The 14,690-nt window shown below is 34.6% G+C and overlaps 1 protein-coding gene across 6 annotated transcripts in view; it reads left to right on the top strand.

Annotated features, from left to right (window-relative positions):
• The window catches only part of EDEM3 (ER degradation enhancing alpha-mannosidase like protein 3), a 91,780-nt gene that overhangs the window by 43,633 nt on the left and 33,457 nt on the right, over positions 1-14,690 (top strand). For 5 of the 6 annotated variants that reach the window (XM_024133775.3, XM_028488422.2, XM_024133778.3 and 2 more), the window contains 6 exons: positions 719-884; positions 1,141-1,295; positions 2,338-2,494; positions 4,562-4,753; positions 6,061-6,226; positions 8,302-8,487. In XM_024133775.3, the coding sequence (XP_023989543.1) occupies positions 719-884; positions 1,141-1,295; positions 2,338-2,494; positions 4,562-4,753; positions 6,061-6,226; positions 8,302-8,487 (1,022 nt within the window). The remainder of the gene's footprint in view (positions 1-718; positions 885-1,140; positions 1,296-2,337; positions 2,495-4,561; positions 4,754-6,060; positions 6,227-8,301; positions 8,488-14,690) is intronic. The other variant, XM_024133776.3, reaches the window with a different exon arrangement.

Here is a 14,690-nt window from a genome sequence, read left to right as displayed (position 1 = left end):
CCAGTTACGAAACTATGCAGCCTGTCTAGTAACTGCTAAAAGTTAGGATGCTTTGGGAAGTAGCACATATAATTAAATTCCTTGTTATTGTAACTCCATCTAACGAGTGTGCTCTTTTCCTACCACTTTTTATAAAAGCTTTCCTTTAAAATGTTTATTAAAACGTTATAACATTAAATCATTTGTAAAGTCACACTTGGCAGGTATTTAAATGTTTACAAAGTTATCATCATAGTCCATATGATTTTGTGTTGTACTTTTTTCATGTAACTTTTGTAAGTGATTACCTTTAAAGCCTTCTTGGTTATCACTTAAATGGCTGCATCAAAATTATATTACTTTATCCAGTTCAATTAATATTAATTGAAGATTCTTATATGGTCCTCAGTAGTAAAGGTCATCTGCATTACCTCCCTGCTGTTGGTTCACTGTAGAAGAAATGGAAAACTCTCCCTCAGAAGGCCCATAGAAAAACCTTGTCTGCAGTACTGACAAGATTTAGTGTACCGTGTGGTAGGCAGCCCTTCTGGTCTTTCTCATTTCCTTGGAATATGCTTGGAGTCAAGGCTATTACCACCAGGGGATAGATACATTCTATAGTTCTTTGGATGTCTGTACTGGTGTAGACAGGTTTATTGACCTTGATTCTGTGGCTTTCAGATAGTTGGCATTTGGATATTTTTATGTTATTAGATTTATTTGTAACCTTTTATTTTAGAATGGATTCCTTCTTCTTGGCCGAAATGTTTAAATATCTTTACCTGTTATTCGCGGATAAAGAAGACGTTATTTTTGACATAGAAGATTACATTTTTACAACAGAAGCTCATCTGTTACCTCTTTGGCTGTCTACTACAAATCAAAGAATCTCTAAGAAGAACACAGTAGGTTATGTTTTTGAACTAAATGTCTTACTCTTTTTTACTCCTATGTTTTTGTTTTGTTTTTCCAAGGAAAAAGTAATCCATGACTAGAATTCTATAAATATAGTGTGGTAGGAGAAGCACCCTTGATGTTTTCTTATTTTGTTTTCTTTTATTACATCCTGTGTATACTTACATTTCACTTAATGTTTCCTTTGAACAAACTATAAGGTAAAATAATTATTTTTATTTACATAACATTCTTTTATATTTTTAGACTTCAGAATATACAGAACTGGATGACAGTAATTTTGATTGGACTTGTCCAAACACTCAGATTCTCTTCCCTAATGATCCATTGTATGCTCAGAGCATTCGTGAACCCTTGAAAAATGTGGTGGACAAGAGCTGTCCTAGAGGCATCATCAGAGTGTAAGATGTCTTATTTTATATTTGTTAATATCAAAATTAATTCTTAGTAAATGACAGAGAATGTAAGGAACATATAACAGCCAAGAAGACATTCATTTAGATCAAAAATATTGAGTATGTACTTATCACTGATTAAAATTAAAAATTGGTGAGCAAAGTTAGATAGCAAAGTTTATTCTGCAGTAATGTCTTTTTATTATTATGGAAATTTTCTGTATCTTTTGTTTAATAAACCAAGTAATAATGGCAGCGTATGATAGTTTGTAACTTTCGCAGCACATTTTTTTTAACATCTTTATTGGAGTATAATTGCTTTATAATGGTGTGTTAGTTTCTGCTTTATAACAAAGTGAATCAGCTCTACATATACATACATCCCCATATCTCCTCCCTCTTGCATCTCCCTCCCATCCTCCCTATCCCACCCCTCTAGATCCAGAGCACATTTTTACACAACAGTTTCATCAAATATTTCCACGTTTTGTATATGTAGAAAATATTTTTCCTTTTATCTGTAGTTTCTGTATAGGAAAAATAACTGTTTTGATTTGATTTTTTTGATGAGGTACTTATTCTTGGTTGTTGAATAAAACTTTTTGCCTTAATGAGTGCATTTTCTTCCAAATAGTTACATTAGAAAAACCATTACTAGGAAATTTTAAAACATTATTTTTCTTAAGTGAATGTTATCATTCACTGATATAAGCACTGTTTTGCTTTTCAAATATTGAGAGAAACATCTGTTTTTTGAGGGAGAAATAAATAGTAATAAATCTCTTAAGCCAACCTGTTGTGTACCTTCAAATAACTGTAATGCTGTTGATTAATACTGCCTTATAGATAATATACAAGCTTTTGTAACTGTAAACTATATTTGAAAGCTATACCACTTACTAAAAACCTAAGTTATATGTAGGTAAGTAACTCTTTCTAGTTATTCCATTTTTCACTAGTTTAAAACTAGCAATTTGTTTGCCTTATGCTTTTTTTTCCCAATTCTGACTTGTGGGGTTTTTTAAGCCTTGCCTATAATTACTTTTAGCAGAGAGGAGAGTTTCAGGAGTGGAGCTAAACCCCCTCTGAGAGCCAGAGATTTCATGGCCACTAACCCTGAGCATTTAGAAATCTTGAAGAAGATGGGGGTGAGTTTGATTCACCTCAAAGATGGGAGAGTCCAGTTGGTTCAACATGCAATCCAAGTAAGACATTGCTGTACTAATTAGCTACCATCTCTGTCCTCTTTGGTCTCAGTAGCTTTAATAAGATAATGACATTTGGCTTTTTAAAAACCTTCAGTGTGTGGTTTAAAGTCAGAGTATCAGAATTTTAAGACTTGGAAGTATTTTGGAAAGCCATGTGATTCAGCCCCTTTGTAGTATAAATCAATCAAGTCACAAGTAGGTTGAGTAATTTGCTTATGTTAATATGGTCAAATAGAGGACTCAGATCTAAGTTTTCTGTTTCTCAGTCACTTGTCTTTCCACTATTTTATTTAGAACATAATCTTAAAAGCTCATAATTCATTTTAATATTTTTATCTCTATTTTACACTATTTTAGTTTCCAAAGAGCTGAATTTAAATACTTTATTCATTATAGAAATCAAAATATGCATTTATTTATCTATGCCTAGGAAACATAACATACCTCTTTGGGACATTTTTATTGATTTTTGCTTTAAAAGCTTTCATAACCCGAGGGCTTTAAATTATCCACCTTATTACTGCATTAATTCTGAGAAAACTACAGTTTGAGAAATAATTTCAACCTAGTAGAACCATATTCAGATACCCTATAATCTCGGATTCAGCCTTCCCACCACCTTGCCTTCCCCTCACCTTGCCTTCCCCTCAGGTTTCTGTCTCATCCCTATTCTTGCCACATCATCCCTCCGTCCCTAACGAGACTTCTGTCTGCTTCCTTCGTTTCATTCATCCTCACTCCCCAGCAGTGGGAATGACATCCTCTGGTGACATTGCTTTCACATGGGTCACCAGTGACATAATTGCCAGCCAGTAGCCCCTTAGTCCTCCTCTGATTGAACTTTTATGTAACTATTGGCTGGCCTCTTTTTAAAACCTACCCCTTTCTTGGCTTCCAGGGCATTCCAGCAACACCTTTCCAAATACTTTGTGCAATATTTTATAGATTCCTTTGCAGCTCTTCTTGGCACGACTCAGTGTAGGCACTACCAAAGAATCTGGATCGTATGTTTTTCTTACTATACTCTTCTTCAGTAGTGTCATCTATTTCTACAAGCTCTGCTGTCATCTTTGTACACGTGATAGATACATGTATGTAATCCTGATTTTACTTTACTTCTTAAACCCAACTTTACTTTACTTTTTAAACCCAGCTATAATCTACCTGTCGTACATTTCTGCATCTCAATCTCAATCTGTCCAAACCTGAATTAATTCTCTCTCCCTGCTCCCACTACAGTCTGTCTCTCTCCCCTTTCGGTCTCCATCTCAGTCGACCCTATCATCATTCTCTAAGTCACCAAAACTAGAAATCTCAGGATGGGCTTGCATTTCTTTCTCCCAGCTCCTTTCCGTTCTCCTCTGTCCTCTATCCCTTGTCAGGTTCCATTGACTTTTCCTATAAGGTGTCAGGAATTCATCCTGTTCCTCCTGTAGTCAGGCACTATTCAGCTTTTCCTCTATTAAGATTCAATTTGAATCATTCCAAATATTTCCCAGGTACACACTGACAGAATCAGTGCTTCCTTTGTCTATATTACGAGTCCACTTTCCCACTTGAGAAATTTTATCATAGCTAATTTTACATGTCTCTCTCCTCTAGATACAAACTTCTTAAAGTAAAAGATTATGTCCCTAGTGCCTAGTCAAGTGCTGGGATGTAATAGGTGCCTGATACTTACGTTTTGAATTCAATCTGGTTGTTGGTTCATAATTTCAAAGAAGAAGGGGAATATGGGTCAGTTATGAGGTTTATTTCTTAAAAGGGCAACCAGAGGAGAAAACAAGCAAAGTGAGCATTTAGTGGAAGTGCACTTCTCAATTTGTATCAAAAGTGGTTTCTAGGACAGTGAAAGAGACATTATTAAAAATTACAGATGTTATATTCAGAAAATATTTCCAGAAGTAATATTTTTGAGAACAAATAAGGCCATCAATATTTGGTAGAGACCAAAACTGATAGGAGAAATTTTAGAATAGAAAACTATAGTGCAGTAGTATTTAAGAATCAAAAAGTTGAAAGTTTCCAGAAAGAAAGGATAAAATTAATTTGTTTCTTTCCTAGGCTGCTAGTTCAATTGACGCGGAAGATGGGTTGAGGTTTATGCAGGAGATGATTGAATTGTCAAGTCAACAACAGAAAGAACAGCAGCTACCTCCACGAGCTGTACAAATTGTTTCTCACCCATTTTTTGGCCGGGTAGTATTAACTGCTGGTCCAGCTCAGTTTGGGCTAGATCTGTCTAAACATAAAGAGGTATGTACACCTATAGTATGCTTGTTGAAATTGAACTCAAATATTATTTAAGTATTGTCTAATTTCTTAGTCTCTTTTCTAATTTAGTAGTTTTAACTTATTTAAAACACCTAAATATTTAATCTCCCAGATTAAAGTAGATTAAAATTAAAAGCATATCTTGAAAATATTGAGTCATAATTTATGTATGCAGTATGGTTATAGAATTTTACTTAAAATGTTCAGATATTGTTCTCTAATGCAATGCCTTTAACTTATCTAAAAATGGTTTTCAAACTTTTTAACTACTGAAACCTTTCTTTGAACAAAAATCTAACTCAGAGCCTTAATGTAGGGAACAGCTAAAGCAGAGGTGCTCTGGACAAGTTGCTGTGGAGACCATCAGACACTGAGGTTCCACTGAGCAAATCTGGAAGGCCATTAAGCTAGTCTATCCTATTAGTTTTACTGTAGGAAACAAAGTTCACAGGTTCAACTATCTGACTAACTGGTAGCAAAGCTAGCCACTAGACCAGAACCCAAGTATTCTGATCGTCTAAAGCCAGTGGTCTTTGAACTCTATTACCCCCAATTTAAACTTTTTCTAATGTATATTTTAAAGCTATGTAGGTTTATAGTTGATTCATTTATTCAATAACTCTTATTCTAGGCAGTATTTTAGATATTTGCTATATATCAAGTTTACAAAAACCAGTGAAGATTTTTGCCCTCATGGCATTTACCTTCTAAGAGAGAGAAGGATCTTAAAACATCTTTACACTCACATCTTTAAAATCAGTTCTCTGGTGGATTTAATTTTTCTGGGAAGAAGAACTGCTTGCAGATTCATGTAGACTAAATCCATTTTTCCCCTCTTTCAAAAATCTTTCCTGTTACCAGTGATGGTTTAAAAATGGTTCCCAGCTTCTTGTAAGTGTAGGTATGGGTATGTAGCGAGTCAGCCTGAGGTTCCAACTTTACCACTTACTAACATCGTGACTTTGAGCAAATTATGTAAACTGAATCTCAGTTTTCCCATACGTAAAATGGAAATATTATCTGTATTACTTCACTCAGAGTCATTATAAAGATCTGGTTTAGTAATTTATGTAAAAATGCTTCATAAACTGCAAAGCACAGTAGAAATATTGGTTGGGTACTATAATATGCAAAATGTTCAAAACAAAAATGTATGCTAAATATATATTGTATATGTTATCATTAGAAAAGAAGTGAGGTCTACTTAAAGCTCTAGATATTGAATTTTAATGACTAGGTAGTGATTGGAGAAGATAAAAGATTACTTAAGTTACTTTTATTTCTGCCAGACAAGAGGATTTGTTGCAAGCAGTAAACCGTACAATGGTTGTTCAGAGCTTACTAACCCTGAGGCAGTGATGGGAAAGATTGCTTTGATACAAAGAGGACAGTGCATGTTTGCAGAAAAGGCACGCAACATCCAGAATGCTGGAGCCATTGGTGGCATTGTTATTGGTAAGTAATCCTCCATGTCACTATGTTGACTAAGACATAATTTTTAGGATTTTTCCTTTCATTTTCCAAACTTTTATCAGAGTTTATCATTATTTTTACTTCACTAGCCAGCATAATGGATAGGTAATCCAATGACTCTCTTAAGAATGTGTATTTATCTCATACCTTGTTTGAAAATGTAGATTTGGGTTTCTGTATATTAATGCCAATAAAAGTACTTGGGGTCCAGTGTGAAGGTGCAGTAGGAGTGAGTGCTAAAAACACCCAATACCATGGATTAAAAAATGGGCCCACGAGATCCAAAGCCCCCTAGGAGCAAGAATTACACCCTGCCACCTCCAGTGGGGAGTCACTGAAAGTATCCATTACTCCACATAGGTGCCGGCTTTGGAGTCAGACACGTAGGGTTGTAGTTCCTGGCTCTGCCACAAAATCATGGTGTAACCTTGGCCCAGCTTTAGTTTCTTTATCTGTTTATTCCATAGCGTATTTTTTAGCTCCATTGAAAATGGTAATAAATATCTTTTAGGTGGTTGTAAGGTTTGAAGATAATATATATAAAATTTCCTAAAATAACTGATATATCATGGGTATAAGCACTAGTTGCTAGCAAGTTTTTATCTCCTTGGGTCTTTTTCCACTGAAATTATAAACTTCACATCATTTTATGCATGTATTTCAACCAGTGTGTTTGCCTTTTCATTTTCCACAAAAAATCACTGATATTGTGACAAGCAGGGTATGACTATCAGGGAAAATATAAATTTTTCTATGCTTTAAGTAAATATGAGTTTACATTCAGAAAGAACTGGAAAACCTGAGGTCACATCCTATTTGTGAAGTTAGTTCTTCTGTATAGATTGTCTCACAGGGGAACTCCATTTTGAATTTGTTCTTTCTAATTAGGATAGATTTCCTTTTTGAACTCAGGGTAAATAAACATTAAGAGATTTAAAATAAAACAGTAGGATTTATTTCAGTGAAAAATTATTTACTATGCCTTTTGCTTATCTCATATCGGCATGCCAGTGTTGATTTAATGAATGCATGAATTTCATTAGTCTAAGTAAGTATTAGGAGAAATTCTGCTTCATAACTTAAATACTGATTTAAGTTGGCAAACTACAGCCTGCAAGCCAAGTTCAGCTCACTGCCTGTTTTTGTAAGTGAAAGTTTTACTAGAACACAGCATGTCAGTTTGTTTCCATGTCATCTGTAGCCACTTCCAAGCTACAGTGGCAGAGTTGAGTGGTTGTAACAGTGACAAGCAGCAGAGAGACTGAGAGTCAGGTAGCCATCCTTTGTCTAGTCAGTTACTGCTAAGGGGATGGGTTCTACATGGTATTCTCCACTTAGAAGGGCCTGTCCACACACGCTGTCTGAGAAGGGATGGGCAGGTTCTCCATGGAGACTGGCATGTAAGATTAGGGCTGGACATAACTGGCATCACCAGTAAAACAGTATTTAGCAGTCATACTCCTATTATTTAACCAGCGTAAAGTAACAATAGTGTTTCATTCGAAAAAACAGTATAGTCATAATTATTCCTTGTGAACAGTATATTAAAAAGAACCGTCAATTTGTAGTTTGGTAAAACAATATAATGCCATTAGAAGAAATCCTAAACAACAATAAAATTTCATAGTTATATCATTGTAATTCAAGTCTTTGAATTTTTCCATTTTTAGGCTTTTTCATAAGCATATGAAATTTTTATAGTCATAATCATAGAATTTTGTGTTCTACTTTTTTAATGTAATAATAACATTTTGTATTTCTTTGTGTTCCCTCAGGTAGTTCGTTATAATTTACTTATAATAGTTTACAGTTGTTGACAGTTACAAAAAGCACTCCAGTAAACTTTTTCAGGCATAGATCATTTTGCTTCTTTTGAATTATTTCCTCAGGATAGATTTCTAGGAGTAGAATTAGTGGGCCCCCAAAGTATGAGTGTTTTTATGGTTCTTGATGCAGAAAATTAATGCCGTCAACAGGTAAAAAACGGTAAAGATTGGTAGCTAGACCTTTTTAATGGACGAACGTTTTTATGTTTGCTGTATTCATTTTCTGGCTAGATGACAATGAGGGGAGCAGCAGTGATACTGCCCCTCTGTTCCAGATGGCAGGTGATGGAAGGGACACAGATGACATCACAATCCCCATGCTGTTCTTATTCAGTAAAGAAGGAAGTATCATATTGGATGCCATCCGGGAATATGAGGAGGTAGAGGTGCTCCTTTCCGACAAAGCAAAAGATCGAGGTAAGGGTAAAAAATCATTTGTATTCAGCTTAGCATTAATTTTCCTAACTTGATAACAAAAATGAGTTACAAAAAGATTACTTATGGTTCACTGGTAAAAGGAGTAAACTTTTTAGAAGATGGTTTCAAAATATATTTTTCTTTTGGAAAAAAGGGTAGTAAAATGTTTATTTTGCTTTGTTCACTGAGTTAGAATGTTTCTAGAATTATATTTTTGTATGTAATTTATAATTTTTGCTATAATTCTGCCCAGTGATAAAAATACAAGAGATTACACTGAGTCATGTTTAATATCCACAGATGTTCACCATTTAATTTCACTGATACTACATCTTCTGTTTTTTTAATAAGGAATAAAAAGAGATTGTATAGAAGGGTGTTGTATACAATATAATAGTAGTGGGGTTTTACCAGGCCACCTATAATCAAATGACCACTGTCTTGATGAAGGCAATAGAAATCTAGCAGCTTCTTTCCGTTGAGATCCAAGTTCATCACATAGGTATTTATAAGTTACAAGAGTGGCACATGGCTGATGCCTGAAGAAGAAGATAGCATGCCTTAATTCATTATATAGTCCTCTCTAGGCCAAAATGTTTGTTAGTAACTTGAAAGCTCTTTGAAACCCAAATTGCTGTATAAATGCAAGGTCTTAACTAGTATTCTTTCATAGTTTCACATCTAGGAATAGAGGAGAAAAGAGGGAAAGTGAACCATCAGACATAGACTGAAATCCTGCTTACAACAGCAGTCTTTCTTATCCACTGGAGATACCTCTAGAGAGAGCAGTACTCCTCCCACCCCCCCTTAAATGGATAAAGTTGTATAGTCTGTACAGGGTTGTTGATGTTGGGATGTTTGCTTGGTAGATAAGTAGGAAACTGATTCATTTCAATTCAGTATATCTTCCAAGTGGAACAATTTAAAAAAAAAAAAGTTTAACAATAATCTAGTGCTAGCCAAATGAGTGTTTTTTCTTGTCTTCTTGTATTGCTTTATTCTTTGAGATTCAGATGTCAACTATTTAAGGACTGTGGAGTGAGTAGGATGTATGTAAGGATGTATAAATAGAAACAGTCGAAAGGATTTCTGATCTTCTTAAATCCGCCTATGTGCCTGTTGTTTATTTTTTTCTGAGCCCTTTTTTCCAACTCAGATCTTCTTTCCTATATACATGCATTTAAGCACATCAAACACAGGCAAAATATTATTCCATATAACTCTTTAATGCCTTTGCTTTTTTCCCCCCTATTTTGTGCTACCATTGGAATTTCAGCAGCAATATTAAAAGGTAAAATGATTCCGAGCTACATTATTAATAGTAGTAAGTATCTTTAATAAGCCTTAAATTATATATATGTATATATGTATGTGTATATATACATGTATATACACACGTGTGTGCACATATATATATATATATAGTTTCAGTGGCTACCATGATAATATCTGGTTTAAAGTAATTATTTTCATGTCTAGTCAGCTGTCCCATAATGATTCTTTATTGATCTATAAATCAATTTATTTATCTATAAATGAAATATCTAATAGGTGAATTCACTAGTCCATACCCATGCAAGAGTCACTCTAACAAAGACGTTGTATGGCACGTGTTATTTTTGATTACTTTTTATTTGAATGCAGTGTAAAATATTTAAAAGATCGACTTGTTTAAAAAACCTGTATATGTGTAGGAGTGTGTGGGGTGAGGACTGTGAGATTGTGGTAAAGCGTGTGCTTCTTATACCAGAGAAAAGATATGAAAAAAGATCAGTTCTACTATTTAAAAAAAAAAAAGTCTGAACAGTGTAACAGTATTCCCTTAAGGACCTTGTAATAAAAGGGCTTTATTTAAATTATATATTTTTTTAAAGTTTTGATAGTCAATTTTTTGAACTGTATTTCTGTTATAGAGTGATATTTTGACAAAAAGTCTTGAAAAATTGCCCTTTTGGTATAGCTTTTTAAAGAACTGTACGGCATTATTAACTATCAGCAATGAGTTACAGCATAATTGTTAATGTTTATCAGTGTAACTAAAGTCAGTGATAATAGTACTATTAAATCAACTGCTTTATTCACTTAGGAAAATATTCTAAGTTAACATCTGTAGTGGTTATCATTAATTTGTCCTGTGCCATTACACCATGCATCAGTGTTTCTCTTCTGCATCAGAATCAGCTCATGTAATAGTTAAAAGTGTAGATTCCTGAGTCCTACTCCAGAGTATTGAATTCAGACTCTCTGAGAGTGGGGGATCAGAATCTGAAATTTTAAACAAGCATCCCAGTTAATTGCACACAGCTATACTTTGAGAAACACTGAACAAGACCAAGAAGGCACCCCACGCCCCTCTTTTTTAATCTCCTAGCTCTGTATCAGGCCATATTGTGCCATCAAGGGTACTAGGTGGGATTATATAAGTAGACCAAATAATAGCAGCCTTAAATCTGAATGATAAAATGTCATCCAGATTGGCTTTTCTAAAAATCTCATTCCACAGATACATATTTCCCTTAAAATGTCACACAGTTTTGATTGAGGTATTCTTCCCATGTATTAAGACAGAAAATAGAAACCCCAGAACAAGCCCCCACTCCCACCTTCTAATTCTGATAAGTCCCAGCTATTAATATAGAAATATCTGCAACAGTCCTGTCTGCTAGCAAAAATGTGCAGATAACTTACTACACATTCTTCTTCAGAAATAAAGCATTGGTAATTTATCAAGTGGAAATGCTGCTTCCTCAGATCAAACCAGTCACACTTCTAAAAATTAAGTTATCCATAGGAGTGTTAATAGCGTGTCTGTCGTGTGTCCGTTTCCAAAATTTCAAGAATTTGTAAAGGTACTTAATAATAATTCCCACCCTGTGCCCACAAACAAAGGACACTGTGTTGTTTACCCTTAGATCCAAATTGAAACAGTTTACAATTGAGATTCATTTGACTTTTCCCAGTAGTATTTCTCAATGGGGAAAAAAAAATCAGCATTTAAAAATTTCAATACATTGTCATACTTATAGTTTATAGTGTAGAATTCCAGTGCCTTAAGAGCTATAGACAGATATTCTCAGAGCTACTCCTATATTTGTGTCTGTCTGGTAAAGAGGCAGACAGAGAAAACAGGAAATAAAAGAAAGGTCTCATGGTTTGAACTGCTCAAGATTTAAGTCTGGCAGTGTTACTTTTCCTAAGATTATCCTCCACTGAACTTGATTGCAGTGAATCTGTCCTTTGGTTGATCTGTAGAACTTAATTGCTATTGAAAGGAATTTGATTCTGAGGAGACAAATCTAGTATGCAAACAGATGGCATCTTTGCCTGGAAAGGGGCAACGGAAACATTAGCAGAATCAATACTTACCTACCCCAGCTTCTCTTCTCCAACCACTGCGTGTTTTCTCATGCACTTTTGCATTTGCACATCTCTTCCCTCTTTCTAGAAGTGCCTTGTTAATCCCTATCCCACTCCCACAACCTTTTCCTCTTTAAAAACGTTCAGTCATTCTAAATACCAAGTTTAAATGCTATCTTTTCTATGAACTTTTCTCTTATTTTCATAGATAAAATGTATGGACATCTTCTTAATATAGTTGTACAGATACTTTGGCATTTATATTACACTGTACTTCTTTACCTGTGTGTCAGTTCTGTATTCCTTGCTTTCAGTCAATGCTGGTTGTGTGGATGAATAAATGATTGTAGAACATCCAGTCTCGAAGTCTTTGCCAAGGTTCCTTTGTCCTCTCATTATTAAAACTTAGTACTTTTCTTTTTTTTTTTTTTCGGGTATTTTGAGATTTTCTTCATTCTTTTTTTTCTTTTTGCTTCCTGTGTTTCTGATACACCATTCCTGAATTTAATGATGTAGTCATTACACTCTTAGGACTATGGTACTCCATACTGTGACAGCAGGCACCTTAGAATGAAGATTTGTAGTGGTGTGGTAGATTCTTTCTTCCTTTTTCTACTTCTCCAACTGCCATTTTTATTTAGCTGATTGTTGCCACTTTGCTATATATCAGATATTCTTATATATTCGATCTGTTTTGGGACTTGCTCTTCTTTTCCACTAATCTGTTTGTTTATTCCTGTGCCAATAATAAAAGTTTGCTATTTTGAGTAAATTTTAATATCTGATAAGGCAACTCTCCTGTCACTAATACTTTTCAGAATTTCTTGACTTCTCTGTGATGTATATTCTTCCATAGGAATTTAAAAATAATTCTATCTGGTCCCAAAAGAAAAGAAAAAGAAGTAGAATTGGGATTCATTTTGGAATTGTATAATTGCACACCTTACATATAAACAGGAAGATTTTGTTAAATATTGACTTTCCATCCAGGAACATACACTTACCTGTAAATTGAATCATATCTTGTGTTATGTTTTCATTGAGATTTTATAGTATTAAGCAATAAGATTTCTTAATAAATTTAATTCTGTGTGGTAGCTTCTACTTTTATTGGGGTTATTTGTATTTTATTAGCATTATTTGTATTTTATTGGGGTTATTTGTATTTGCCTACTTATTTTTACCCTCCTTATCAAATTCTTTTATTATCTTGATAGTGTTTTTAAAAATTGAGTTGCTTTGAGTTTAAGTATAAAACACAATCTGGAAAATACACTTGATCTTTCCTTTGCCTATATTACACTGTTATTTTTTTAAATTGAAGTATAGCTGATTTACAGTGTTGTGTTAATGTCCATTGTACAGCAAACTGATTGAGTTATATATATGCATACATATATATATCATATTCTTTTCCAATATCATTTATCAGAGGATATTGAATATAGTTCCCTGTGCTATACAGTAGGACCTTGTTGTTTCTTTATCCATCCTATATATACTAGTTTGCATATGTTAGTTTGCATATGTTAATCCCAAACTCTTAGTCCTTCCCTCCGCCACCTCCCCTCTCCCTTGGCAACCAGAAGTCTGTTCTCTATGTCTGAGAGTCTGTTTCTGTTTTGTAGATATGTTGATTTGTGTCGTATTTTATTTTATTTTATTTTATTTATTTATTTTTTTAACATCTTTTTGGAGTATAATTGCTTTACAATGGTGTGTGAGTTTCTGCTTTATAACAAAGTGAATCAGTTATACATATACACATGTTCCCATATCTCTTCCCTCTTGCGTGTCCCTCCCTCCCACCCTCCTTATCCCACCCCTCTAGGTGGTCACAAAGCACCGAGCTGATCTCCCTATGCTATGCGGCTGCTTCCCACTAGCTATCTATTCTACGTTTGGTAGTGTATATATGTCCATGCCACTCTCTCACTTTGTCACAGCCTACCCTTCCCTCTCACCACATCCTCAAGTCCATTCTCTATAGGTCTGTGTCTCCATTCCTGTCTTACCCCTAGGTTCTTCATGACCTTTTTTTTTTTCTTAGATTCCATATATATGTGTTAGCATACAGTATTTGTTTTTCGCTTTCTGACTTACTTCACTCTATATGACAGACTCTAGGTCCATCCACCTCACTACGAATAATTCAATTTCGTTTCTTTTTATGGATGAGTAATATTCCATTGTATATATGTGCCACATCTTCTTTATCCGTTCATCCGATGATGGACACTTAGGTTGCTTCCATCTCCTGGCTATTGTAAATAGAGCTGCAATGAACATGTTGGTACATGACTCTTTTTGAATTACGGTTTTCTCAGAGTATATGCCCAGTAGTGAGGTTGCTGGGTCATATGGTAGTTTCATTTGTAGTTTTCTTAAGGAACCTCCATACTTTTCTCCATAGTGGCTGTATCAATTTACATTCCCACCAGCAGTGCAAAAGTGTTCCCTTTCTTCACACCCTCTCCAGCATTTATTGTTTCTAGATTTTTTGATGATGGCCATTCTGAACGGTGTGAGATGATATCTCATTGTAGTTTTGACTTGCATTTCTCTAATGATTAATGATGTTGAGCATTCTTTCATGTGTTTGTTGGCAATCTGTATATCTTCTTTGGAGAAATGTCTATTTAGGTCTTCTGCCCATTTTTGGATTGGGTTTTTGGGGATTTTGCTATTGAGCTGCATGGGCTGCTTGTAAATTTTGGAGATTAATCCTTTGTCAGTTGCTTCATTTGCAATTATTTTCTCCCATTCTGAGGGTTGGCTTTTGGTCTTGTTTATGGTATCCTTTGCTGTGCAAAAGCTTTTAAGTTTCATTAGGTCCCATTTGTTTA

This window comes from Physeter macrocephalus, chromosome 4 (assembly GCF_002837175.3).
Source record: "Physeter macrocephalus isolate SW-GA chromosome 4, ASM283717v5, whole genome shotgun sequence".
NCBI classification, from domain to species: domain Eukaryota; kingdom Metazoa; phylum Chordata; class Mammalia; order Artiodactyla; family Physeteridae; genus Physeter; species Physeter macrocephalus.
This window is presented reverse-complemented; position numbering and strand designations above follow the sequence as displayed.